Source organism: Lepisosteus platostomus, chromosome 7 (genome assembly GCF_059453375.1).
Source record: "Lepisosteus platostomus isolate fLepPlt1 chromosome 7, fLepPlt1.hap1, whole genome shotgun sequence".
NCBI lineage: Eukaryota > Metazoa > Chordata > Actinopteri > Semionotiformes > Lepisosteidae > Lepisosteus > Lepisosteus platostomus.
In genome coordinates this window covers 36,494,093-36,521,327 of record NC_142617.1, presented here as the reverse complement: position 1 = coordinate 36,521,327, position 27,235 = coordinate 36,494,093, and the positions used below count along the sequence as shown (strand labels likewise).

General features: G+C 37.3%; 1 protein-coding gene across 10 annotated transcripts in view; it reads right to left on the bottom strand.

The window, feature by feature from the left end:
- Window positions 1-27,235, bottom strand: part of ppfia4 (PTPRF interacting protein alpha 4) — a 125,124-nt gene that overhangs the window by 34,757 nt on the left and 63,132 nt on the right. For 8 of the 10 annotated variants that reach the window (XM_088640082.1, XM_088640081.1, XM_088640088.1 and 5 more), the window contains exons 2-8: window positions 15,425-15,526; window positions 13,601-13,765; window positions 12,673-12,747; window positions 8,617-8,700; window positions 2,066-2,287; window positions 1,413-1,559; window positions 929-1,063 (exon numbers count right to left, since the gene is read on the bottom strand). In XM_088640082.1, the coding sequence (XP_088496208.1) occupies window positions 929-1,063; window positions 1,413-1,559; window positions 2,066-2,287; window positions 8,617-8,700; window positions 12,673-12,747; window positions 13,601-13,765; window positions 15,425-15,526 (930 nt within the window). The remainder of the gene's footprint in view (window positions 1-928; window positions 1,064-1,412; window positions 1,560-2,065; window positions 2,288-8,616; window positions 8,701-12,672; window positions 12,748-13,600; window positions 13,766-15,424; window positions 15,527-27,235) is intronic. The other 2 variants (XM_088640084.1, XM_088640091.1) reach the window with 1 other exon arrangement.

Here is a 27,235-nt window from a genome sequence, read left to right as displayed (position 1 = left end):
GTATTAAAACACATGACTCTAGAATCTTTGGCACACCAGGCATCTGACACTGTAGTTTTAGCAACACTTATTAAAAGACCACAGCAGGCACAGATTAAGCTTCTCTATGTTTGGTCTTTTTTCAGGAGACAGATTAGTTCTGGTGAGTCAAACCCTTAATGGACTTTATCACTTTCTGACAGAGAAAGAAACTTGCTAAATGTTTCTCTGTGGATTTAACCATGAGCTGAGGGATGTATTCAAGGCAGTGGGCACTCATTAATTTTAACCTCTCAGAGCAGATCAAGGATAAAACAGCTTCTTAAAATAGCAAATAAGAAAGCTGAAAGTGTCTGGAAGGAGCCTGAAAAGAATCTATCAAACATTATTAGTAGTAATAATAACATCAGTAATTTTGATAATGATGCTACATACTGTACATTTATTTCTATGATCTGTGCAAAAGGATTTGGAAAATCCCCTTCCCCAATATCTCTTCTAGTCCTTTTAATTTCTGTCAGGCACCAGATAGTTGTTTCTAATTCGAAACCCCTTGAAGGAAAATTACAACAATATCAAAACACATTTTAGGTGTTAACTGAACATACAGTAATTCTCAAGATTATTTTTGAAATGTGCATTATATGACATGCTCATTGTCCCAATTTTATCAGATAAAGAATTAAAATTTAGCACTATTCAGAGCCAGTGGTTAGAAAATAAACACAGATGTAATGAGTTGAAGGTATGCTTTTTTGTCGATGTCTTCTACGTACATGAGGCACAAGGTTCAGATATCATTAATGTGGTTGTGCCTTTTGCATTTTGTTACAGTTTTATTACCTGTTTGTCACAGGTAATACTATTTTTTCAAAAGGGGCCTACTACAAATGTAGTGTACTGTATAGGCCTTTAGACAAGGATGTTCCATGAGTTTTTGTGAACTTGCCTTGGTCAGCGCGGCCACTCTTTGAGCCAGCTCCGCCTCCACCTCAGGCAGGGTCTCAGCCTTGCGCATGGTCTGCTGCAGCTTCTGCTCTGCCAGCTCCAGCAGTTCTTGTAGGTGTCTGGTCTTTTCTTCGCTCTGCCAGAGGGAACAACACACACATACAGAATCATGCTGGGAATCAGCCAATAGCAGGGACAAATGCCAGATATACGTGCCAGCTCCTCTCCAGAAACAGACGCAGCTCAGACTAGATCATCTCTGCTTTGAAAAGATACGCATACACCACCTTCAGCCTGTGACATGTCAGGCAGGATGTCTAGTGAACTGAGGATATACAGGCCTCAGACACTTCTTAAAATACCACTACATTTCAGTTTAATGGTTTTATGCCAGTTAAACTTAGTTACACAATTATATAGCAATTTTCTTTCTATTTGCCATCCTTATCATTGAGTATCAGTGCTATACAGTGTCTGTATGCTACCTGGCGGTATAGAGACTCCTTGGTGGCCAGTTCATTCTCCAGCTTGTCATTAAGGTCATGGATCGATGTCGTCTCCCTCTGGGCAGCCAGGTAACGTTTTTCCAAAGTTGTAATTCTCTCTTCCATATCTTCCTTCTGTGCCATAGCCTAGGAAACAGGCATATACTGTAGTAAAAAAATAAACTCTGGGTCAAGACAACAGATGTGTAAATGCAATAAAGATAACAGGGTTGTGAAGAGCATGCATGCTTCATAATGTTTTTCAAATTCCAATATTTCTGAATAATCTTCTCAAAACACAAAGCAGAAGAGATTTATTTCTCAGGTATTTTCCTTTCAGCAGAATTTTCTTCTAAAGGATTCAAAATTTCGAAATCCAACAAGATGAGTTCCATTTATATATATATACATACCAGTCTTTGGTCATGAATGAGCACTGAAGCACCTTATCAAAACAAACCACTATTGAAACTGAGTTAGAAAGGCAAATAAAAATCGATGCAAAATGAAACCAGGGGGAAATCAGAAATATGCCACAGGACTGTGCGGAAGGAAAGTGGTGAGTCAGCAGCGAATACAAGTGATAAACAGTCCTATTGGTAAAAGCCGAGCTCCCAGTTTGGAGATGCTGTTCCATGATTGATCACTCTCACCTCCCTGATGTCTCGCTGGTACTTGCTGCTGAGCTCTTCGCTCTTCAGGAGGTCCTTGCGGGCCGTGGTAAGGTCTGTCTCCAGCTCTGCCACCCGGGTGCTCAGGGCACTCACTCGCTCCTTGCTCTGCGCCAGCTCCAGGTTGGCTTTGTCCAGAAGCTCCTGCAGCTCCAGAGTGCGGCTCACCTCATCATGGGCATCAATGGAGCCATTGGGCAGCCTCTTGAATCACAGGACAACACACCCACAGTGTGCATGAACGTCAGGGAGGGAAGGTTTGTGTTGGTTAATCCACAGCAACTGAAAGTCATTAGTTCTCTAGTTCTTCCCTCATCCTTAAACCTCAATCATAATATCCTAAGTTCTGGTTCCCTCTTGAAATATGGGTTGTAGGTGAATTCCTTTTTTAAAAAAACAAAATCTTGATGTACGGTAGGAGCTGAGATTCCAGTTTTTTTTCTTTTACCAAGGCATTTACAATTCTGATAATGAACCTTACTAGTCTCTCATTTTGTACGTGTGTGAGTCAATCACTGAAAAAAGACCTGAGCAGTTAAAATGATCAATTCAGATGTTCCTTCTTTGTAGTCCCATGTGGTTACTGCTGTAGAGGAACTATCCTTTATACTCCAAAGTTTAGAATACACTTCAAATTAACAACAAAATGTATCTTGATGGCAGGAAATGTATTGGCCCACTTCCCTATAAGGGCAAATCTTTTTAGACTCAAGCAACTATTTTTACAGTACTTAATGGTTTTTTTTATCTTCCTTTGGTCTTGGGGTAATTTAGAAACATAATTATTTATTATTTAATATTGTAGCGCCACGCGGGGCTCTTTAGCCATGCGCACGCAAGGCTGGCTGAGAACAGCGCCTGGGGGCGGGACTACAGGACCGTATATAGTGGGGCGGAGGCTGGGAGACAGCCTCTTCCCTTCGTGTGTGTGTATGTTAGTGTAGGTGCTGCGCTGTAACCCCTGTCCCTGTGTGTGTACCTTTCCCTGGTTCGAGTTAATAAATGTGTTGTTCAACCCAGTTCCTTGAGTCCCGTGCCTGCTCCATTCCGAACCGAAGCACGTGGTCGTTACAATATCAACTGTTTGAAATGTGGTGTTGGTTTACATCAAAGTAAAAATGCTCAAAGAATTTTATGTAATTATATATGTTGAACAATACTATAAGTATAAGAATACTGTTTTTTTTTTCCTTTATAGTAAGACAGTACTACTAACCTTTGTGTCACGGCTAAGTAATACTTTCTTAGACCATTAAACTTAGAGATGTTGGATTATCCATAAATTTTCAGTCATTTTTTTTTTATTCAATGTGGCTATATGGCACAAACTTAAAGTATGAAAAAGTTAATAATTAATCGATTTTAAGACTGTTGCTTTAAATGTACACTACAAATTAAAAAAAAGTATTAGCATTATGGGGCAGGGATTAAAATGATCCCCATAGGTTGTACTGACCCTAGGAAGAATGAGTATTAAAACCTGCACCTCAGTAAGCATTGGCTTTGCGGTAGTCAGCTGTCCAATGCAATGCTTAGTACAGCTTGTTTGATCAAGTACTGTAGCTGTGTGAGCAAGTAGTTTATGACAGAATTAGAATTAAAGGATAGACGGAAGAATATTATACAAGTAGAGAATAGAACCAACTACTGAGATGCACCTGCTACTACTGCTACCGTTTCAAGACAGTATAGTTTTTCACCATATTTACCAAAATCTGGTCTGTGTAAATAGTCAGACATGACCCTCTGAGCTTTGGTCATTATGGCATGAAATCATGTCACTGATGCAATGCAGTCTGCATACATTAGACATCCTTAATAATTTTCCTTTCATCTTGTATCAGACAGTCTTAGCTGAATTTGTGCAAAGAGTGTTTCTTCAATCCTGTGATTTACAGTGAGATCTAAAAGGCAGCTATCTGCACCATGCTACTGTATATTGTCTTTATTAGTGTTTTTGATCCCTGGTGATGGTATAAGGTTGAGCTACAGATAGGCTCTTTCACTCTATGCAGCTGGCCTTTTTATTTAAAACTATGGCTCTTACCCATCTTGGCACTCTAACAGACAAAAGAATGTTTGAGACTGTGTGTGGGGGCTATATTTGTCCATTGCCATGTCTGAAATTAAAGCTGAGACATTCCTTCTACAGTCTATGATGCTGCACAAATGGAAATCCAACAGTCTAAGCTTTACATCATAGGTCACTGGTTTCACATGTGATGGAGCTCATTAAATACTTGAGCCCTGGACAGAGACATAATCCCTAGACACCTTTATAGATCTGAATTGTTCCCCAACAGGAGGCCAGACTTCTGGAATGGTGGGGTTGTTGTTTCAGAAGAACAGTGTGACTCAGGAATGGGAGGTGTGCAGTTTTAAGCAAATGAGTGGTGCATATCATTTTGTATAATAATATTATCTACATAATGTTACATTTAAAATAGTGAGCAGACAAGTTTGTTCAATGATTGAGTAGTATTGCTCCTTAACAAAGCAAAGTTCAAGTCATGTGACTTGATATTTGAGTTTTAGTTTAACTTAGAACATAAGAACATATGAAAGGTTACAACCTAGAGAAGGCCATTCCGCCCATCTAGGCCACTCGGTTGTGATTCTAGTTCAATTCAGGATTTAATCTCTTTCCCATGCCAGCAGCCATATCACCCTGCAACTCACAACTGGCAACCCCCTGAAGCTAAGCAGGTGTGAGCCTGGTCAGTGCCTGGATGGGAGACCTCCTGGGGAAAAAACTAAGGTTGCTGCTGGAAGAGGTGTTAGTGGGGCCAGCAGGGGGCGCTCACCCTGTGGTCCATGTGGGTCCTAATGCCCCAGTATAGTGATGGGGACACTATACTGTAAACAGGCGCCGTCCTTCGGATGAGACGTAAAACCGAGGTCCTGACTCTCTGTGGTCATTAAAAATCCCAGGGCGCTTCTCGAAAAGAGTAGGGGTGTAACCCCGGTGTCCTGGCCAAATTTCCAATTGGCCCTTACCAATCATGGCCTCCTAATAATCCCCTTCTATGAATTGGCTACATTACTCTGCTCTCCTCCCCACTGATAGCTGATGTGTGGTGAGCGTTCTGGCGCACTATGGCTGCCGTCGCATCATCCAGGTGGATGCTGCACATTGGTGGTGGTGGAGGGGAGTCCCCATTACCTGTAAAGCGCTTTGAGTGGAGTGTCCAGAAAAGCGCTATATAAGTGTAAGCAATTATTATTATTATTATTATTTACAAAGAGGTACAAGGAACATGCTTTCTGTTTGTGTCTCTGCTGGCTTGTCCCACACAATTTCAGAAGCCAAAAATAATGGCAAGATGATTTTCCAAGTACTGGGACTGTATTACGTTTCTGTAACTGAACATTTTTGTCTAAAGAAACTGTGGTTTATGTCAAATCTGAAGAATTGCAAATTTATCATACTGTATATAGACGTAAAAGTTGTGTTTATTAGTATAGAAATTCAGTGAAATTCAGTGCAGAGCTGCTCATTAAATTAATATATAAAATTTTCTTTCTAAATTGTGCATACAACATCCCATAATTTGCTTGATGGTATATTTCAAGCTATAAAGAAAAGGTGTTTCTCCTCTCTCATACTACAAACTCTTATCTGCATTACAGTGTTTCTACCACACATTTTTCTTGTTCATTTTTAATTTTAAAATACTCATGCTGTGTGCTGAAGTTTTAATGATTTGACCTAAAAAAAAGAAAAAAGAAATGAGATCCATTGGAGTGATGTTCAAAAGAGACTGTTTCATGTACTCTTGCCCAAAACAGAATTAATCAGTAGTGTTAATTAAATAAACCTTGAGGGACCTCAGTCAGATGGCACTGTGGATTGGCTCTTCCTAGTACAGAAATCACTGTTCCCTCTTCTATAAGTGATTAAAACAACAGTGTAGTATCTTACAGGAAAACCAGTTTTCAGATTCTTATAATGTATGCATCTACAATTACAGGTTAAGTACATAAATATTTAAAATAATGGTTTCTTCTTGAATTTCGTGTGCAATTTTTCATTCTTTTTTTTAATTCTAAAAATTACAGTTCTGTCAGGTACAGTTTGTCATCTTATGTAAAACAACAAAACTGTAACTGTAATCGAAAAGTTGTAAAATTGCACATTAATCAACAGTTCTAAATCCATTAAGATTCCACCTCACAACAAATGACACTGTGGAGCTAAAACGTTCGTAAACTTTAAGAAGATAGCATTGTTTGAAAAACTGTGATTTTAAACAAAATGAGTCCTGACCAAAAACATATCCAAATCAGATATAAAACATCATTTCTTCACTGACCTTCCCTCCCACAGTTATTCAGTGGTGTCAGAATTCTGCCAGAATTCTTTCCTCTTTGTTTGATATGCGTCTCACTGTGTATTGACTCACTTGTACCTCACAAATTTGCAGTGCACAACATTTGCAGATGTTCCCACTCTTTTTACCATTAGTGTTATGAAATGGATTTTAACCTTCTGTCAATGCATTTTAGTGTCATAGCTCATGATACCAGCTCATGGCATCATCATTGACAGTGACAATCCAGTCACATTCTTCTAAAACAAAGGTTCAGAAAGGTTCTAATTTAGTTTCTAATTTCTGCAATTTCCCTCATGGGATCAATAAAGTATCTATCTATCTTAGACCATACCTTTTAAATTTGTTGACTTCTTATAGAACAGCCTTAAATTGAACAGGGTTACAGCCTCCAACTGCCTGTCCTGTCTACAGTAACGTTCTAGTTAAGAAGCTTAAACACTTCAATTTGTTGAAGTCAAAACCTAACCTTTTGAAATTACTTTCATATATCTGCCTGCAGCTGATACAGTACATTTCCATCTCATGGACTGTGTTGTTTTAGTTTTACTTCTCTACAGCCTTTTGAGATTCCTCAACATGGAACATTGTGCAATTGCATCTCATTGTTTAGACCCCTTCAATGGCAGGTTTTGGACAGTTCATACAAAGAAATACACACACTGTGCTGTTGGAAAAATAGTCCCATTAGAAGACTCATATAAATTAATAAAAGAAACCCTACATACCCGCTAAATGTTTCTACAGAATGTTTCCTTAGGATAGAGATATCAACATCTTTGTCAAGAAGCCCTTACTTTATGACCCTCCCTTTACAAAAAAATGTTTTATATGTTTAAAAATGAACTTTTCAATCAATTAACTAAATGCAATTCTCCAAAAATTGAAATTCAGATCCCTACACTATCTTTCAACATTTTAAAATATGCAAAAAGGTTTTACATAAAAAGCACTCAGAATATAAAGATGAATATTTTTATATATTCATTGTTCTACACAAATGGACATCATGTAAGTGAAAGCAAGTGTAACTCATTAAATTTCATAGATCCCAAATGCTCCCCATATGAGCATTTTTTCCTAAAAACACCTTTCCAACCAGTCGGATATACTCTTTCAATGCCAAAGTACCTCAATAATGAAATAGACTATCCCGTTTTGCTTGACTAATAGCAGAATGATATTTCAATAAGTCAGTCAAATTCTAATAACAAAAAAATGAACCTTCAAATATAAAGGAATAGCACATTTAATACGTCGGTGTTAAGTTGCCTGGCTGAGGGAATGGCTCAGCGCTGGTTGGAGATCGGCTCTGTCACAACCCCCCTCATCTACAAGGAATGAACCAGGGAGCTGCTGGAAGAGTGCAGCAAGGGTGGAGGGAGGGAGGCCAGGAAAGATGTGCAGAGAGTTGTGTGCAACCAGATGGTATTTATATACAGAAAAGGAGAAGTATCCAGATTAGATTTTAACCTCCCAAACTTTGGTTAAATTACACAAATATGTAATGTGTGTTTTAAGAGGAATAAAGTGGACCAAGAATTAGATGCATTTGGGGGGTGTTTATTAACTATTAAGTGAGATTTGGTTTAAACCACTTGTCTGAGAGCCACCCCCCTGGCAATAGAGGGAAGAGCTTGGGACTTTTGCCTAAGACGTACAGTATGTAGCTCTGAGAAAAGACTCTGGGAATGATTACAGTTTAGAACAGTTTGCACAAAAATGGTTGGTTGTAAGCATTCCTCCTGAATATCAGTTAAGAACTTTCATTTAAAACCCTTGTTATCATAACAATATAGGCTTTACCACAAAGACACATTTCATCACATAAATAAGCTGTATTTGTCAAAAAGACCTTTGTTCTTCGCCCAAAAGAGGGTTTGTAAAACCTGTTCAATTAATTGCTCTGTTACTCTGTGCACAACTACCAAATCAATAAGTGTTTATAAATACTTAATAAGTTGCTTAAGCAGTCTGCATGGACTAACTTATCTCAGTTTCCACACTATACGAAAACTCACCCTGATGGATCTTTCTGAAGATATCTTTTTGTGTCTGACTGTGTGATTGACAGGGTTATCTATTCTACACTCTCAGCTGGAGGAACAAAGTATGCAGACTGCAAATGGCTTACAGTAGTTTGATTCTCCTTTTGTAATTTAAGTATGGGATCCGAGATAAAGTACAGTGTCAGCAACCTACCTTCCATGCTGGTTTGGAAACAGCGTCCATGCCATCCACAGAGTCTCCCTCAGTCTTGTCTTTCCTTTGCCTGACTGCGAGGAGCTGATGAACAGACAAGCAGGAGTAATAAACGCACAGCAATGTTGAGTCATGTAACTACAAAAACCTCAGAAATGAAACCCATTGGATTAGTGTTCGAAAACTGACATGGATCATCATATAAGGCACAATACTGTACAATACTGAAGTCTACTGCCTGGGTTTACTGTCTTTTTTGTGAAATTATTTCAGTTATCCAGTCATTCTGTTCAATTCAGCAATCTGACAGTAATGTACAGTTCTTTTTTTTCTTTAAAAAGAGACATCAGCCATGATTAAAAGACTGTTTTAAAGGCTTAATTTTTTTAACTTTATTTTACAAATCATTTGAACAAAAATAACAATAATACCAACTTTAAAACTTTTACTTCATTACCTGTTTCTCAACAGGGGTAATGGGCAGGATGATATTTTTTCCAGCATGGTTCCTCAAAGTCCAACTGGATGTTTACCTACTGTAGTTATACACATCACCCTACGTTCACATTGTATCTTTTCAGATGTCATACAGCACAAACTGAAAAGTTTCCAATATGTCTTAGCAACAACAAAATAGGTCACTGATTTTTTCGAAATTGTAGGAGTTTTCAGAAACTTACTGAAATGTAATTTGAGGACACAAAAGTATGACAAAGTATTTCTTCTTCTGTCTTTCTGCTAAACCTAATCTCCAGCTCATAGAGAACTTTCAAATTGATAACTTTTTTCACTGCAACCTTACTGACATTAGATACCGTTCCCAAAAAACATTACTTTAAATTCTAGTAACCACTCCTTCAGACCAGATAAAGAGTGTCAGAGACTAAATGCACTATTGCTCTCAGTGATGATGTCTATGGAAAGATCTCATGACTACATATTATCTGTGTTCTGTGGTTGAATGACCATTGGGAAAACTTATTTCAGCCAAGATGGCTTAATACTCTCGCAAAATACAACTCTCCTATTGATTTGCATCACCAATCATGGCTAGCTTGGCTACAAGTAAACTACGATACCCCGAAAACCTGCTACTAATAAAGGGGATGTACAGTACAGTATTCACAGTGTATTTCTTGGGTCCTAATGACATTCTGAAGTTTTATACTCAGCTATTTTCAGTTCAGGCCTCTGGACACATCTATGCCATTTCCTTATAAGCTCTTTGATAATACTTAAGCCATGGTGACTGAGCCAGTTTTGTTTTTTGCTTAGGATGCAGTTCCTTTCTGCCAGAGTCCCGCATACTGAAAGCAACAGAGACAATCTCAGCAAGTGGTAGTGCTCGGGTTTTCTGCAAGACTTTCGTTTTTCACGAAGAGCTATTTTAAACACAGTACATAAAAGGTTGAACTGGAATTATACACTACAGTTTGTCAATTAACTTTTGCCCAGGATAAAATAACCTCATTTCAAGACATCCATGGGTCAGATGAAAAGGATTTACTGCATCAAGTACCTAGAAGTAAGGAATATACTTCCTGAAAGAAATAGCTTATGCCGATTCTGCAAGGTGTTTTTAAATAAAATGTTTACATGCTCTTTTTGCTTCTCTAAATTATTGTATGTGAAATCCACAAAAAGTCTTTATATTCACATAAATAATGTGGAGCACAAGATGAGGCAATTGCAGAGTTGTGACCTCAGAAGTAAAAATAGAACTATTCATCTTATTATGCACTGAAACAACAACTAGAGGTTAAAAAAGAACATATAAAAGACAGCAAGTATAAATGGCATCGGAAAAGGTGTGGAATTAGCCCTGTTCATTAATATATATAACCAGCCAGGAATAAGAATGCACACCAGGAATAACTGGTTTCTACAAAAAAAGTCGAGAATAAATGAAAAAAACATGGAGCTGTATTAAAGATTAAGATACCATTATATTAATTAATCTGAAAGTTAATTAATATGAAAATCAATTAATTTGGAACTCCCAGTTGAATGTTCTGCACAAATTAATTGTCACTAATGCAATTAGTGAAACATCTTTCACTGTGGGTTTCCTGACCAGTAATGGAGAGAATTAACTGGTTTCTGTAATCAGATTTGTTTTTTTCTCATAATGCATACTAAAGCTGTAGTACAGTAGCTCCTTTCTCTGAAAGGGAAGGAAAAGATTGTAACAAATTACATTGTTACAAAGGTACTGTAGTTCTTTTAGTTTCTTTTCAATGTTTAATAGTACTAAATCAGAAAACCTGAATTCACTACAGTGAAAACCATACACATAATGAGCACAAAACACATTGAATGTGTTTTTAAGAGCTGAGTATAACATACATAGTAGGAGCCCCAGGGTAACAGAGACAAGGTTTCCAAAAATATGCTAATTGTGCTAAATTGTGTAAATTGATTTTTCAATTAGTTGACACTGACTTTAGCAGGAGGATTTATCAGAAGTCATATATTTTAAATGGAAGTCATTTTAGTCACTCTAATTGGATGCAAATCCATTATGGGCAAAATACGACATTAACAAATTTTAAACTAGCACAATTTGTAAAAAAAACATGACGCAAATACGTAAAAACCCTAATCCCATTACAGTTTCAATGCTTTCCAATTGTTCTCATGGGAAGAAATGTGAAACATGTGGTATAATGTACATTTTGTTCAGTCCTAGGATTTGCTGTGAGAAACTCCATCTCCTTTCTTGTATTTGTGATCATCAGTGTGCAGATACAATTGCCTTTCCCTTTTATTTGTGAATATAAATAGGACTCATTAGCACAACTGTAACGCAAACCATCAAAGTGAAAATACTTCCCTCTCTTTTCACTAATTTGATAGGTATGGAAACAGCTGTTTGTACTGCTGGAGGCCTTGACCTAGATATCCTGTATTACAAACAACAAGGAAAAAAATCCCTTTATAATGGCTTTGCAAACCACAACATATACTTTTGTCAGCACTTTCTTGGATCCCGAGAGCTCTAATACTCCCTCCAGATTCACACAGCATTTGATATCTGACAAGTGAGCTGTGCTTTAACATCATACACCCCAAAGCTTGTGATATCAGAAATGAGAATAAACTATTGCTAGCTCATTCCATCTTAAGAGATCAGCATCTCGCAACTAAAACTTTAAACAGCAGTGGCAGTACTACAGTTACTTGCAGAAGCAAAGCACCATCTGTTTCAAGTGCTGTTAAACCCAATACTGCTGGGCGACAAACTCATAACCTCCTTTAGCATTCTTTGCATAACAAGGGGCTCACACACAGGTATTTTGGATGGGAATCATGTATGGATTTATTGCAAATTGTCTACCTTCTGTTGTATATCACAGCATTTGAGCACTTATGAAAGGCTGTAATGACGTTTATCCTTTAACTTTGTCAAATTAGGCAGAGGGAGCACCTTAGCCATTCCAGCTTGGCTAGGTGAAGCAGGGGTAGCACATTTAGCTAGACACCAGATTCAAATTGCTTGTACAGGCTGCTTTTCATGTGCCTGATTCTGTACAACCAAAGCACATGCAAAAATCACTACCTCAATAAACTAGTTCCTTGATTCAGGAAGATCAAATAATCTTAAGAGACCTGGGGAAGAACATCATCGTTTAAAGCTTAGACAGTTTGATAAATTAGTACTGTAGTACTGTAGGTACTGACACTCTTCTGTTCTGTTTCCATTCCATTCCTGCTGCCCCTCTAATCCTTGGCTGTCCATTCCTAGCTTATCTTAATTTCACAAGACTTTGCTGATCCAGTTTAACAGCTGTTCCCAGTTCTTTGGGTTCTGGTGAGTGGAAGAGACCTATAAAACATGCTGGGGACTATGGCCCCCCACAATGAGCATTAATACTTTGCTCCAGGTTGTTCACAGAACTTCTGGATTTTGTCTTCCATGTGGGATGTTTTCCAAATTATGTTTTGCACCTCATGCTTTGTTCTAATAATTGGAGATACAAAGCCGCACTCACGAAAGGAAATAATCGAAATATGGTTATACAGTAGTTATCTTTGATAGAAAGGAAGCACTGTTACCTCTTGATTGGCTGATGCAAGCTGCCCCTCCAATGTCGTCACTCTCTCCAGCGCCACCCTCAATCTCTCACGTACCTAAAAGACAGAGAAAAGACTTCCTAATTGCCATTTCCTATCAAACGCTACAGAGTCTGGCACCAAAGTGCTGTAAATTCCACTAATCCTTAAGAACACGAATTCATTTAATTTGGTTTTGTTGCAGGCCTTCAGAACTGAAGCACAACACAATTTCCCAGCCTTAATCTTACATCTTCTATAGCACAGTCTACTTCTACAATTAGCTGAAAGGCATTTGGTTTAGAATTTATATTTCATATAAGTTATGTTGCTTTTTCTATCTTCTAATTAATAATAAATAATATATACTATTTTATTCGGTTTTTTTTTCCAAAAAGGCCTCTTCAGGACATATCTTACTGAACTTTAGAAAATGCTTGTTTTGATGTTTAGTGAAAAGCTGTTTTGAATCAATCAATAGTAAGTATTGTAAAAAGATATTTCCTCCAGACTGGTTCTTATTATTATTCCTTTGTCCAGGAGCACTTACTATGCATACAACATTTGCATTAAATCTCATACTGTAGGTATGATAATATGCAAGTCCAAAAAATAAAATGTTAATAAGGCTAGCAGAATAATGTTTTAAAATCTCCTTAAATGACTTTCTAATGACAGATTATGAATGTATTCTTTTAAACATTAGACAATGCACTTATTAGATGTCTTTCTTCTATTAGAGCATTGTGTACGTAAGTCCAGTTACCCTCTGTAATAAGTTTTGAGCACTGAGAAGTATTTAAAAGAGGACATATTTAGAATGGTGCACAAAGGAAAAAAAAAACAATTGCTCATATATTAGACTACTAAGAGTTGAGCAAACAAGGTGATATACAGTATTTTAAGCTATTGAAGATAAACTGCATCCCACCTTCTCATCTAGAGCCTTGTGATGCTCAAAGAGGGACTTGAGGGCTTTGAGAACCTCCACCTCACTGGAGACGCCTGAGGGTGGTGGGGCTTGTCTCTTGACCACCGTCATCCTGAGAGACCGCTCGTGTCGCGACACCAGACACTCCAAATGCTCGAGGAGAAGCTTTGGGAGAGAAGAGGGCACTGTATGGTTAGTAATCCCTCAAAAGGAATGATAGACTTCATGTCCAATTAATAACTAATAAACATAGTGCTTTGCAGCTGTATAAGTACTTTAAACATAGGAGGGGGTTCATTTTATCCATCACTGAACTACAGCATCCACCTGAATGATGTATGGCAGCTTCTACAAAGCAAGCCCAAAATAGAATTTAGCCAAGATACTACTTCATGAACAGTCCCATTGGATTACTAACAACCAAGTAGTCATAGCTTCATCCAGTTAAATGTCTGAGACTGAAAAGTATCACATTCTGCTCCACCAACACCACTTGCACCTGCACCCTGATTTTCCTTAGAGGTCTATCATTCCAGTACTAAGCAGACCCAGGATTCCTAAGCCTAAGGATCAGACAAATTCAAGCTCAAGGTGGTAAAGCTCTTGTCCAACACTTAAAAGCAAACGAACAAATTCTCACAATGTGTGCTATCTTTGACAGCTCAAGTTGCAGACTGAGGATACAGCTGTAACTTCCCTGCAGTGACTAGTACCTGTCATGAGACTGCTAAGCAGCCAGAGATTTCTTCACACCCCACAAGTGTGATAATAATAATAATAATTGTTTACACTTATATAGCGCTTTTCTGGACACTCCACTCAAAGCGCTTTACAGGTAATGGGGTCTCCCCTCCACCACCACCAATGTGCAGCATCCACCTGGATGATGCGACGGCAGCCATAGTGCGCCAGAACGCTCACCACACATCAGCTATTAGTGGGGAGGAGAGCTGAGAGTAATGAAGCCAATTCATAGATGGGGATTATTAGGAGGCCATGATTGGTTAAGGCCAATGGGAAATTTGGCCAGGACGCCGGGGTTACACCCCTACTCTTTTCGAGAAACGCCCTGGGATTTTTAATGACCACAGAGAGTCAGGACCTCGGTTTTACGTCTCATCCGAAGGACGGCACCTGTTTACAGTATAGTGTCCCCATCACTATACTGGGGCATTAGGACCCACGTGGACCACAGGGTGAGCGCCCCCTGCTGGCCCCACTAACACCTCTTCCAGCAGCAACCTTAGTTTTTCCCAGTGATCCTTCCAAAGTCAAGCTCTGTGTGCCCAACGCAATTTGTATCATTTACTGTATAGTTGGTGTTAATTACTATTCTAAAGAGACAGCCTTGAACCAGTTAACTAGAAACAATCTAAAACGAAGGTCTCATAAATGTGTGCAAACATACAGTATTATCAAATTCAAAACTGCTTTCTGTGCTTTTCTCTTTATTAGGCATTCTCTTTTAATAAATGCATTGCAATGTAACAATGTAATACATGAAAATATACCCTTTGAATTCCATTAGAAACGTTAAAATTCCCCAGCATTCCCCATTCTGATTTTAATTTGTAGCACTTTTTTACCAAGCAAGGTTAAAAACAAATTCTTACTTACAATGATGGTCTTGAGACCCATTTATGCAGCAGGCCATTAACTAGAGCAATTTGAGCAAAGCATTTTGCTCAAGGTTATAATAGTAGTACTGTACTACCAGGATTTGAACCCAGCACACTTTATTGTTCTGATCCATCATCAGAAGTTCTATACTTCTGCCAACATTAAACAGATTGTTAGATTGTACGTTAAATTGTACCATCTTACCCTAGTGTTGTTTCTCTCCGCTTTCAGCTCAGAGATCTCCTCTTCTTTTTCCAGAAGCTGCTCTCTGCAACCATTAAGCTCCTTTGTTAGTGTTGCGAACTCCTGCCAAGATACAATGACCTCCTGTTAAACTCTCGGCACTCTAAACTTTGCATTGTTTTACAGTGATGCCTGCAAACAAATCAGTCCTCAATCCCAATGAGTGCAATACCTGCCTGAGCCATCACCTCTGTAGACAAGAGAGTCTGCGATATTCAATTCAATTCAATTCAATTCAACTTTATTGTCATTAAACTTACACAGGTGCATAGTATAATGAAAAGTGTTTCTCATTAGTCACTCAGGTGCAGTATATAAATAGGACAGAAGATAAGACAATAGACAGTTACACAATAGCAATAACAGTAACATGTAATAACATCACATAAATAACATGTAATCAAGTAATCAAAACTGCAAAATTCCGCAAACAGAGAAAATATAACAGGACAAAAACAGTGCAAAGTAATTATTGGAACAGTGCAAAAAATAGTATGGTTAAAAGTAGTATGGTTAATTAATAAATATTAAATATTATTATGCCTGTTACAGTTTTACTGGGCTATCGAGGGGGCAGTACAATTTCGGCTTACATGTGTGTGTGGTGGTGTAGGAGTACAGTCGTTGTGGGTACAGGAGGACGTTAGGAGAGATCATAATAAGGTGGATATGACATAAAAAATACCTTGTTGAAAGTTCTCTCTTGATGCCCTTTTAATTTGCTGTATTAGACATCAGATGAGTACATCACAGGTTGGGCTGCTTAATTTCTTCTCTGTATTGATGTTGTACAGTATGTCTACGTTTGTCATGAAGATATACAATATGTTTTAGTATTGAGTAAGTTCTAGTTTTGGCACTATTTATCCCCTACGTTAAAATCTGTAACAGCTTGACAGTCTTCATAGCTTAAAGCTGGTAGCCTTGTAGACAGTAAACCTGAACAGTTTTGTTTCAGAACAGACTGAAGGACCCAAGGCACTAAACTCAGTTAACAGATGTTTGTTCTAATGTACTGAGGAAGTATTTACAGTATTAACTCTTTACAGCGTTCTTTAACAAAGAAGAACTGCCAATGTTAGGTGATGCTTTCTTTATTGTTTGATGGGATGGATATGGTCCACATTGATTTTGATGGTTCTGTAAATTAACTTCAGATGAGAACATTTCACATTTGCCACAATCATATTTTTATATTTAATAATAATCTAATATACCTCAAGAACAGTTTTCTACAAGTAGTTTTCTCTTTCAATAAATCAAGTACTGTATTAACTGGATAGTATTTCTTTCAGATATCATAGTTAAAATTTTCTCAACCTACAGTATGTATTAATGTATAAAATAATGAAATAATGACAGAAAAACCATGCCAACACTTGTTGTCTCAGGAACAAGAGTACATTTCCACCTGGTATGATGTCCCTTCAAACATTTTGTAATATCTCTGTATGTTTATAAAGTAGAAGCCTGTTTTATGTCTTAAATTAAAGCTAAAATTCAAAGGCATAAGTTTTTTACTATCTGGAATATTGTACTGGAATGTTTTACTGGAATATTAAATTAATACATATTTCACATAAAACTATAAAAATATCTGCACATGGCTTAAATTAGTTTAGAATGGCTTAATAAATACAGTAAACATTGAAATTGTTTGAATAACTTGCTTGTTTGATGTACAGTATCATTCATACAAAATAGGATTCAGTAAAGAATATTATAGTTACCAATAAAAACAAGTTAATTACAACCAACAACACCTTCTTCTATTTTAGGAATATTGCTTCACTATAACCCATACAACTGGCAATATCTGCTGCAGAGGAACTACTGTATGTTTTTGTCTCATGTAGAATGGGCTACTGTAAGGTCCTTGTTGTTGGGATTTTGAAAAACACCTTGTAAATCTCACTGTGTTCCTACTGTACCCCTGCTTCCAAGTATTTGACCAGGCCTCATTCTGGCATTCATATGTATAACTCCTGCCTTGCAATATCTCCAGTGGCTTCCTGTCAAATTCCAGACAGATGTTAAAATTCATCTTTTAATGAGTGTCACAGCCTTCCAGAGACTATTTACATTTGTAAGGATGTGCGCTTAAACATCCTGCATTGGAAAGTATGGACAGTATAGGCCTGGATGAGGACTTCAATTGAAGCTAACCTGCCACGGCAACCTGGAGCTTATTTTGGAAGATGCTGGCACAAGGGAGTACTTCACCCTGGATAGGATTTCAGTGCACATACAGTACACATATACCTGCACAGTCCACAATTTAGATACACCACAATTTAAAAAATTAAACAATCGTCCTTGGAAGTGGAGAAGGAAATTAAATTACACTCAGAAAAATCATACAAACTCCACATGGAAGGCACCCCAGTCTAGAATTTCACCCAAGACTCAAGAGCACTAACTTCTCCTTCATTCCATTTTTCTTTCATGCTCCCTCCCAAATCAAGGAATAACTTGTGTTTTCATATTCTTTGTCATTTTTGCAACCATGCTTACATTACCTTTACAGCTTTAGGTTTGTAACTTGCAGTAAGATTTTATAAATGTTACTTTTTATCTATGGTTACCGTATACTGTGCTTTCTGTGCAGTGGTGTAGAACAAATTATTATTTCAGCAGTCAGTGATTCCGCACTCATAAAACAGATTATAGAGATTGATATGTACTGTAGCTATTTCCCTGAGCCAACACAGAAAAGCAAGTTCTTGTGCTTCCTGGATTACCACTGTACAAAAAGTTAAATACAGTATTAGAAGAAAATGATTTAATCGGTTCACCTGATGATAAGAGGAAATGTGAAGCATAGGTATGCAGAAGGAAGAATCTTCCAAAATGTTGTCACTTCATATTCCTTAATATGAAAGGTAGTGATGACCTGTATGAAATGGATTAAAGGTTGATGTGCTGTTAAGCAAGGTCAAGGGACAGGCTACATTAGGTGATCACAGCGGACAGACATGTCTGATTGACAGAATCAAAATCATCTGACAAGGAACACAGCAAAGGTGGTCATAGGACAGGAGCTAAATTAATCTTTGGGAACGACAGTATTTAGACTGACGATTAACACTAACAACATCTGCCTCATAAGCACTCTTATTTAAATACAAGCATAACTTTTGTTTTGTTTTTGTTTTTCTTTTTTATTCAGATTTTATTTTGTTCAGATTTCAAATCCTATTCCCTGGGTGTACTGGGTTAAGAAGAAAATGGGTCAGTGAATTTCATCTGATTTTTTGTAGGGCAATGCAATAGACAGGAGGCCAGTTTCAATCCAGGAACAGATGTTGTATCTCACTCTCTCTTTCAAGTCACATTAATCATTACATATGCCTTAAAACAGTATTTTCATTTTTATATAGCTCTCCCTCCTTTATTTCTGCTATGAACCCAGAGACAGATCACTTTGAAACGTAAAAAAGCTAAAAATCAGAGCAGTGAAACTGGATATAAAATATCAATTGAAAACCATGAATGTCCATACAAACATAAAAATCAGCCAAAGTGTACAAGAATAGTGAACATGGGAGTACAAAAATGAGAAAAAAAAACTAAGAGTATTTTTAAATGGGATAGTTCAGAAACCCCAGTAAATACCTTGTTTTAAAATATAAAAGCTTCCCTTTGAAACCCCATTTTAATTTATAGAGATATATAAATCACACATTCTGTGCCAAAGATGACAGCAGTGCCCATTTGGAACCTGCAGATTGGTTGTGAGTAAATTCTGAATCAGCATTTTCAGAATTGTGTGAAAGACCTAATAGTGTATATGGATCATTACAGACTGATGGCAGAGGTGCACCAGTCTAAGTAAGCTAAGTGTGATTTTATATTATGTATAGTTACCAAAATCAGACTTAGCACATGTGTATGCAATATATATAAACAGTTTAATACTTTAGACAGATAATGCTTGTCAGAATTCTCCTTTTTCCACTGTTTGCCATGAATGCAGTTAAATCCATTTTTATATTTCTTTGATATGAAATATCAGAAAAGCTTGGAAGATATTGAATTTCTGCTGGGTGAAATTACTTTCCTTTAAGCTTCTTAAATATGGAGAGCTAAGTGAACCACTGCTCGGTTATGCTTTGAAACGGCAGCCTGTGATCAAGAGGCATATTGATGAGATACAGAGGCGCTGTTCAAAATCCAGCAGGACTGGTGTCTTGAGAAAAATGTTCTGTTAATCTTCTGGTAGGTAAGGGATTGTCTCTCCATTTAAGTAACACAGTTTCCTATTCTGTAAATAAAAATTTCTTAATATGTACTGTAAAGCATTGAAATAACATAACAGAGATACAGTATGTGAAAATAAGTCTTCAGTTACACCCACTGTAAGATCTAGGTCCAGTTTGATTTGTCAATCTGTTCATTCCTTTGAACTAGCTGGTTTCATATCAGTTTTGATTTGGGGTGGAGGCTAGAGTACTGTGGAATTTGTTGTCTTTCTCCAGGACATTTCTCACAGAATGTCTTCTCATCTTCAGATGCATTTTGGCTAGGCTAGATTGGCTATTCTAAATTGCCCCTTTCACAGTGGCCCTGCAGTGGACTGGCATCTAGTTTATAGTCCCAGAGCACTCATGCTTTGTGTCCTGTGATTCTGGAAGAGGGTCTAGTTTGTTGTGACCACAGCAGGATAAGTAGCTTGCTGGTAATGGATTGTTGGATGGATTTAGGGACTGAACCAAAGAGCAACACTGATCTGAAATCTTTGTAGCCCAACAGTAGAACAAATTACTGAATAATACACAGAGTAATGCATCCATCCATTTTCTAACCACTCTACCCAGTACACCGACGTGAGGGTGACAAAGTCTGTCCCAGCAAGGCAGGATACACCATGGTTGAGACAGCAGTCCACCGCAGGGTAGGCAGACACAGACACAGACACACACACTCACACTCACACCAGGGCCAATTTTCCCAGAAACCAATTAACCTACTAATAAGTCTTTGGACTGCAGGACGAAACCAGAGCATCCAAAGGAAACCCACACAAACAGGCACAGAACAAACAAACTCAACGCAGATATTACTCCAGGTCTAGAACTGAACCAGGGGCCACAGTGCTAAAAGGCAGCAATGCCCACCATGGTGCCTTCATGCCACACATCTCAGAATAAACTGCTCTGAAATGTACTAGATCATACCTTTGAGAAAATACCTTTAGGACAGTATTTAAAAAATAAAAATAATTTAAAACATAAAAAATAAGCAGGCAATATATCATGTATTGGACTGTGTCACCTCCCTACATAGTCATACCTGTCTCACACCAAATGGTTCACAATTGTCTTGATATCCTGATATCAAGCTTTCTGCTTACTGTGTAAATCACAACTGCACAGCTTGCTAGACCTTATGAATATTCAGGCTCAGGAACTATACCTACTGTATATGAATCATGAATCATAGCATCTAAATGGTACAGACTTAGAAAAAACCTTCAAAAAGCACATTCTTTAGAACATGCTTCAGATCACCTAATAGGTAGGTCAGTCCCTTTGCAGGCCATTAAGGCCCATGTGGGGAATGGGGGGCAAGGCCATTTTTCTTGACCATCTAACACTGGAGGTGGAGGTAATCTGGTCAGTTTCACACTCCAGCCAGCCTTTTACCCCCAGAAGGATTAACAGCTGGTACTCATTTGAAAAGCAGGCTGAGTGGGCCTGGGAGCTATCTGGAAGGAATTAGAGCAAGCTACATCACTTGCCCCTACCTGGGATTGAACCCAGGACCTTCCAGTTAGGAGCTAGACACCCTTGCCATCTGAGCTACCACAGCTCCAGTACAGATCACCTAATACAAATGTTAATTATAATTCAATACTGTATAATGAAACTTGAGAAATTTGTGAAAGGGATGATGTGTTTTTCATGGTATTAATTTATCTCACATAGACTGGGAGAAACCAACCGGAAAACCAGCACCAGACATGGCTGATGACTGCTTTAGTACTTTACTAATTCTGTCTGGCCTGAAGCATCTTCAGGTAGAAACAGCATGTATGGATTTAACCTGTTCAAACAATTAAGTCACAGTGAGGTAAATACAAATGAAAGTTGAATCAGTTATGAATGGATGTAGACAGTTGTTCAGCATGCTACACAGAAAAGGTGAAAAAGTAGTGACACAACTGGTTTAATAAATAAGGAAAAAATTGATTTTCAGAAGGTAGTTGACAAATTTCCTCATAAAGATCTAATTCTCTTCAAACATTCAACTTAAATGTGTTAATTGTGTGTGTTTGGAAGTTTTTCAGTCTTGCCCTTTATTAAAGAACTCGATTGTCTGTCATACTAAACTTAATCTTTTGGGAAGTTTTTAGAGATGAGCTTTCACCTATGAAAAGGGTCATTTAGTACAGTTCATTGAGATTTTGTAAATATATTCTTCTTTAAGATGTCAGCCCTTCTCTATTAAAGGAAAGCCAGTACCCAGAGATTGATTACAATGACATGCTCAAACCTTTATGAACTCCAGGCATCTGAAAGCTATAATATCACAACCCTGAAGTCTTGGAGCTTCCAGCAGACTGACTTCCACATTTCCAGAGTCAGTCAGCCTTGTATTTTTTTGGCTACTTATTCAGCGAAGACCCCTAATGTGAACTTTTTGCATTGCCAGTGGCAGTGTCTCTTGACTGAAGTCATGACTGATTTAATCATCAGATTACCACTGTAGATATTAGCCACAGGAAGACAATAGATCCACCATATTACAGCATGCAAGCACCCGAAAATAGTGAAGTGAAATGCTGTGTTACATACTTATTGGAATACTGAGAGTCTAGCTCATTTAAGATTTTGGAATGGAAGAAGCTTTGAAATATAAAAGAAATAATTATCAAATACTATAGAATCATATTGTTGTGTTAGATTTAAAAGGATGCCAGTTATGTTTCCTAACAAAGTGCAAAAATGGAACATTTTTTGTGTGCTGCAACTGGCAGAGTTCAGATACAGATTAAAATAAAACTGTGGAAGAGAGCAATGCTATCATGCTAAAGTGTCACTTTAAAAGGGACGGTGAGATTTTACAGAATGAATCATTTAAATTTACATTTACGGTCTGAGATAGATTTTTTTGTTGTTGTTGAGTTTACCATAGGAATCTTATCTTTACTAGACTTATGTCTTTATACTGTAGGCAAAAAGAACAAATGGAAAGCCTACTCAAAGTCCTACTTGTCTGATGGAAAACAAAATCTGAAAAAAAACAGAACCTAACTATATAATTATAAAGTAACAAGCAACACTCAATGTTTAAATATATTTTAAATATAATAATGAATACTAGCATATTTAAACTAATAGATCACACACGGAATATCTGAAGAGACCCTTTTGCTTCATACTATAGGTTTTTGACAAAGTATTATACTGACATTCCTGGATCTATTTATATGCCAGTTTTGCTATAACCAAAGCAGAAATAAATGTTTTCTTGCAACACAAGCCCAGAGGAAACAATAATGTTAGGTGAGCAGTCTGGCTTTTGGACAAGTCTCTCTAAATTGCCTGTCTCTAGCTCAATCAAAACTCCCCCACCTCCCAAAGCAATTATTTCTGCAAAGACAGTATCAACAAGCTATCATCCTTCCTAACACAGGTGACATCTGTGTGCTGTTATCACCATTAAGGATTTTCCAGAGCTCTCTGCTATCCTTCAGAGAAATATCCCAAAATGACACATCCACAGTACAGTTTCTAGCTCAGGTAGTAGCTAATATTTTAGCTATAATATTAATTATAGTAATGTTTTCTAGCTCAGGTTCCTATAATATGTTTTGCATCTTAACTAAACAGAACTAGACTATTTTCTTTCCATTGGCTATGTTAGGCAGCTTTGTTCGTCTTCTTTCTTTTCATTGATCCAAAAAGCTCTCAGTTGCACATAACAGCAGTGGAAGTAATACACATACTAGAAAAAAAGGTAAAGTACAGTGTTTCACTGCAACTACAGTAAAAGATGAAATAGTATTCAGGTTTAACAAAATTAAATCAGGATCAGATTTAAGCAGAAATCAACATGAGAAAATGAAAGAGCAACATTTTTAATCAGAAGGACATGGAGTGCAAAGTGCCCAAAACATAGATCGCCCACCAAATCTGTAGCTGTTTTTGAGTGACGGTTGTTTTCTATATCTTTTGTTTTACTTTTTTGTAAACTTAATCTCTTTATAATACTGTTATACGAGCAGCATTAGGACGCGCTTAATGCTTTGTGGCTCTTGTTTTATCAGGATTAGTCTCAGAAAGCATGTAAGGTCCCAAGACCTTATCAACGAAGTATTGTGAGGTTGCCATTCATTGCTATACAGTAAGTGGAGTATCTTACCGTTTAGACACGTCTTCCCAGACCACCACACCTGGACCTCACCACCAATCTTAGCAAGGTGCTCTGATGCATGAGCTCACAGATCACTGCACCATACTGCATGTGACGTGCATTTACTGTAGATTGCAATGTTTCAGTGAGGTCTCAAATGACTACAAGACCTTTTTGTAACATTTTTGCAGGGGCGTTCTTGCAAACTCCATGCCACCTCTGAGATGGCTTCCATTTTGTAACGGGTTTTCTTTTTTTTTCATGTCATCAAAAGGGTAGTTTTGTGAAATATTCTGAATATTGAGGATTGATGCACATTTCCCCATCTCACTGATTGAACCCCGTAGCTTTTTCAAAGTTGTTGTTGGCCTCACAGTGGCAGCCCTCATCAGATTCCTCGTCAGGTTCTCAGTTTGAAGGGACGGCCTGATCTAGGAAGTCTATAAATGGTGTGATGCACCTTCCAATTCTTAATGATTTAGTAGACTGTGCTCACAGAGACGCTCAGAGATTTTTTGTAACCTCATCCCAGCAAATAGTTTGGATACTTAGACAATCGTGGCTTTTCCATTTTTCTATTTTCTTTTTTCAATTTTTGAAGTAGGTTGTGTACTGTATGTAACAAATATTAACTGCTGTTTCAAAGTTTCATCACTGCAAGCTTTAAAGCAACAAAATAAGAAAACCTGTGCAAAAATCACTTACTAATTGTGATTACAAATATAAATACAAATCAAATGAAAGTGTAAAAGTAGTTAGTGTCTGCCAGGAAGCACTGAGATATCATTTTTTGGATTATTTCCATTTATTTCCCAAGACATGGATTAACAAATGAAAGCAATAATGGAATGTAAACTGTATCCCTGTTTATTGTTTCTCTATAGTGTTATATAAAAAGCAGCACATTGCGCTTTATTAACTGAGCAAAAAATTTAAAAACATCTCTGTAAGTAGATTTGCTAGTGCAACTTAAGTCATAAAAACTGCCCTCATTAACTGACATTATGTTCTTACATTTCTGTACTGAAACATACAAGAAATCTGATATTGAGCTTAAAGCTTCCTAAATTGGGATGGAAATAATGCTTATGCTCTTTAATATAGTAGTTACAATACATTTTGAATAACTAAAACACAGCTTTAAATTTATTCTGGATATATTAATTAATATTTCAAGCTACACTTTGATTCACTTTAGGAATCAAATTTTGATTAAGCCTGTCAACAATAATCCCTACAGACAATTCCACAGAAGACCGACAGATACAGTACAGATACCATTTCTTTTTTCTATTATTTTGTTTTACAATAAAACATTCTTCGCATGTACAGATTTCATGTGATCGCTAACATGCTATTATCACAGCTATCGCCAACTATCAAATGCCAGTTGTAAGTCCAATTGGGAACTATAATTGTGAAGTGGTCACTGTTGCTTGCTTTCATCAAATTGATTACAACTATGTTAATTTATTTTACTACTATATTTATTATCGACAAAAACTGTTTTTTCAGAATTTGTGTAATACTATACTGCCCTGATGAAAGCAGATCTGGTTTGCATTTTAACCTCAAAACAATATATGGCCTCCAAGCTTGTCTGAAAAGTCAGAATTACATAACCCGAGTTTAATTTTTCCATCCAATCATATTCTGCCCATTTTATCCAATTTAGGATTGTGGTGAAGTCAGAGTCTATCCAGGCACTCAACTGTCACAGTTACAGATCAACATCAAAACCTTGCCTTACTCTGTGTTTTCCTGTTGACCTTCCAAAACAGTTACATTGAATGTCATCCATGCATTAAGTTAAATCTGCAATCATTGTCGAAGTCGAAGACGACTGTAGAGCTGTATATGTTAAATGAAACTCATTAAGAATCCCATGAGTTTTGTTACTATAGCAACACAGTGATCAAACTCACAGAACATGTTTTACTGACTTCCTTGGAAGTTCTTCAGAAAATGTTATAATACTCCAGAGAGAGTAAAGAATTTATAAAGAATTTTTCTAGATACTGGGCCCAATAATCCATATCACGTACCCATTTTAAAGCACAAAATAGCATAATCATTAACCCATACAAAACTCATCCACGTCCGTTCATCTCAGATCCGTGTGAGACAAAACTGTACAGATTCCATAAGACAGTGTCCAAAAAAGTTCTGAAATCACTGTCATTTCTTTCTGCAATTCTTTTTATTCTCTTTCTCAGAGACAGACATTGTTTTAAATCCATTGAATAATAATAAATCTCCAGATGCTTTACATACAGCCAAGAACACACATCATCCTGTCAGCCAGGCCCGGGTCACATGACAGCCATTCTATACCTTCAACCACACTATGCAGCCGATCAGGTGGAGAAGTGAGAAATGACTGCAGCCATTGAACTGCAAGGAAAATTTAGATAGGAGAGACCTGGGCCTCTGTGTTTAAGAACCCCTTCTTTTTGTAGAAGAAAGAAGGGGTCTTCTTGCTCGTACAATCCTCCTAATGCAGGGAATGGGTGTGATGCAGGTTGTGTGTTCATAAACACTTATTATTCACTTACCTAATTAATAATGTAATTCAAGAAAATATAATATCCTTTGTTGCCACATCTTTGCGCTTTTATTTTGGTTACAGTAGTTACAGTAAACATTCCTTGTTTCATCCACAGTATGTATTGGCTGTTGTTAGCATTTTTGTCTTACCTGTTGTGGATGCATCTTGTGCAAGTGCTGTACTTCTTTGTTTATTCTACCATTTTGAGTCCATTTGTAGATACTGACTCACCTCCGGTGTAGAAGTTCACCGTCCATCATAAGGAAGCAGGGGTGGAATACAAGGTGGTTAACTTGGCACTTAATAGCAAAGTGCTCCCAACTATTCATCAAATTTCAGTCATCTTGTCCTCGTGAGGGCTGCAGGATTGTACAGTTTACAGTAAATGCTGCAATGTCAAGTACAAAGAGACTTGGTACGGACTTTTATGGGTAACAAACGATCATAAAGGTTTTACCAAGTATGATGGAATTTTTACTGTATGCTGTATTTTGCTCTTTCTTCAGGTAATCAAGTCATTTCAAAACAATAATCACAGCACTGGAATATAAAACTAGGCTGGGCAAACGATTTTTTTTTAAAGAAATAAAAAATGAGATATAATGATGTGTTCCTGCTTAACTTAGACATTGCACGACTTTAAAACCTATAAAAATAGGTTTCGAGAGTTAAAAACCACTTTTTATGCGCGAAAAATGGGTGATTTTTCTTCCTCGTGATCAGCTCAGAATCTTTGTGTACGCTGTAAGGTTTTTACTTCTTAATTAAACGTTTAAAATACACGAATTTCATAAAGACAACACACGTTTCGAAGAGAAAAAATCCAATTATTTTCTCTTCCTGTTGTGTGAAAGTGATCAGCAGGT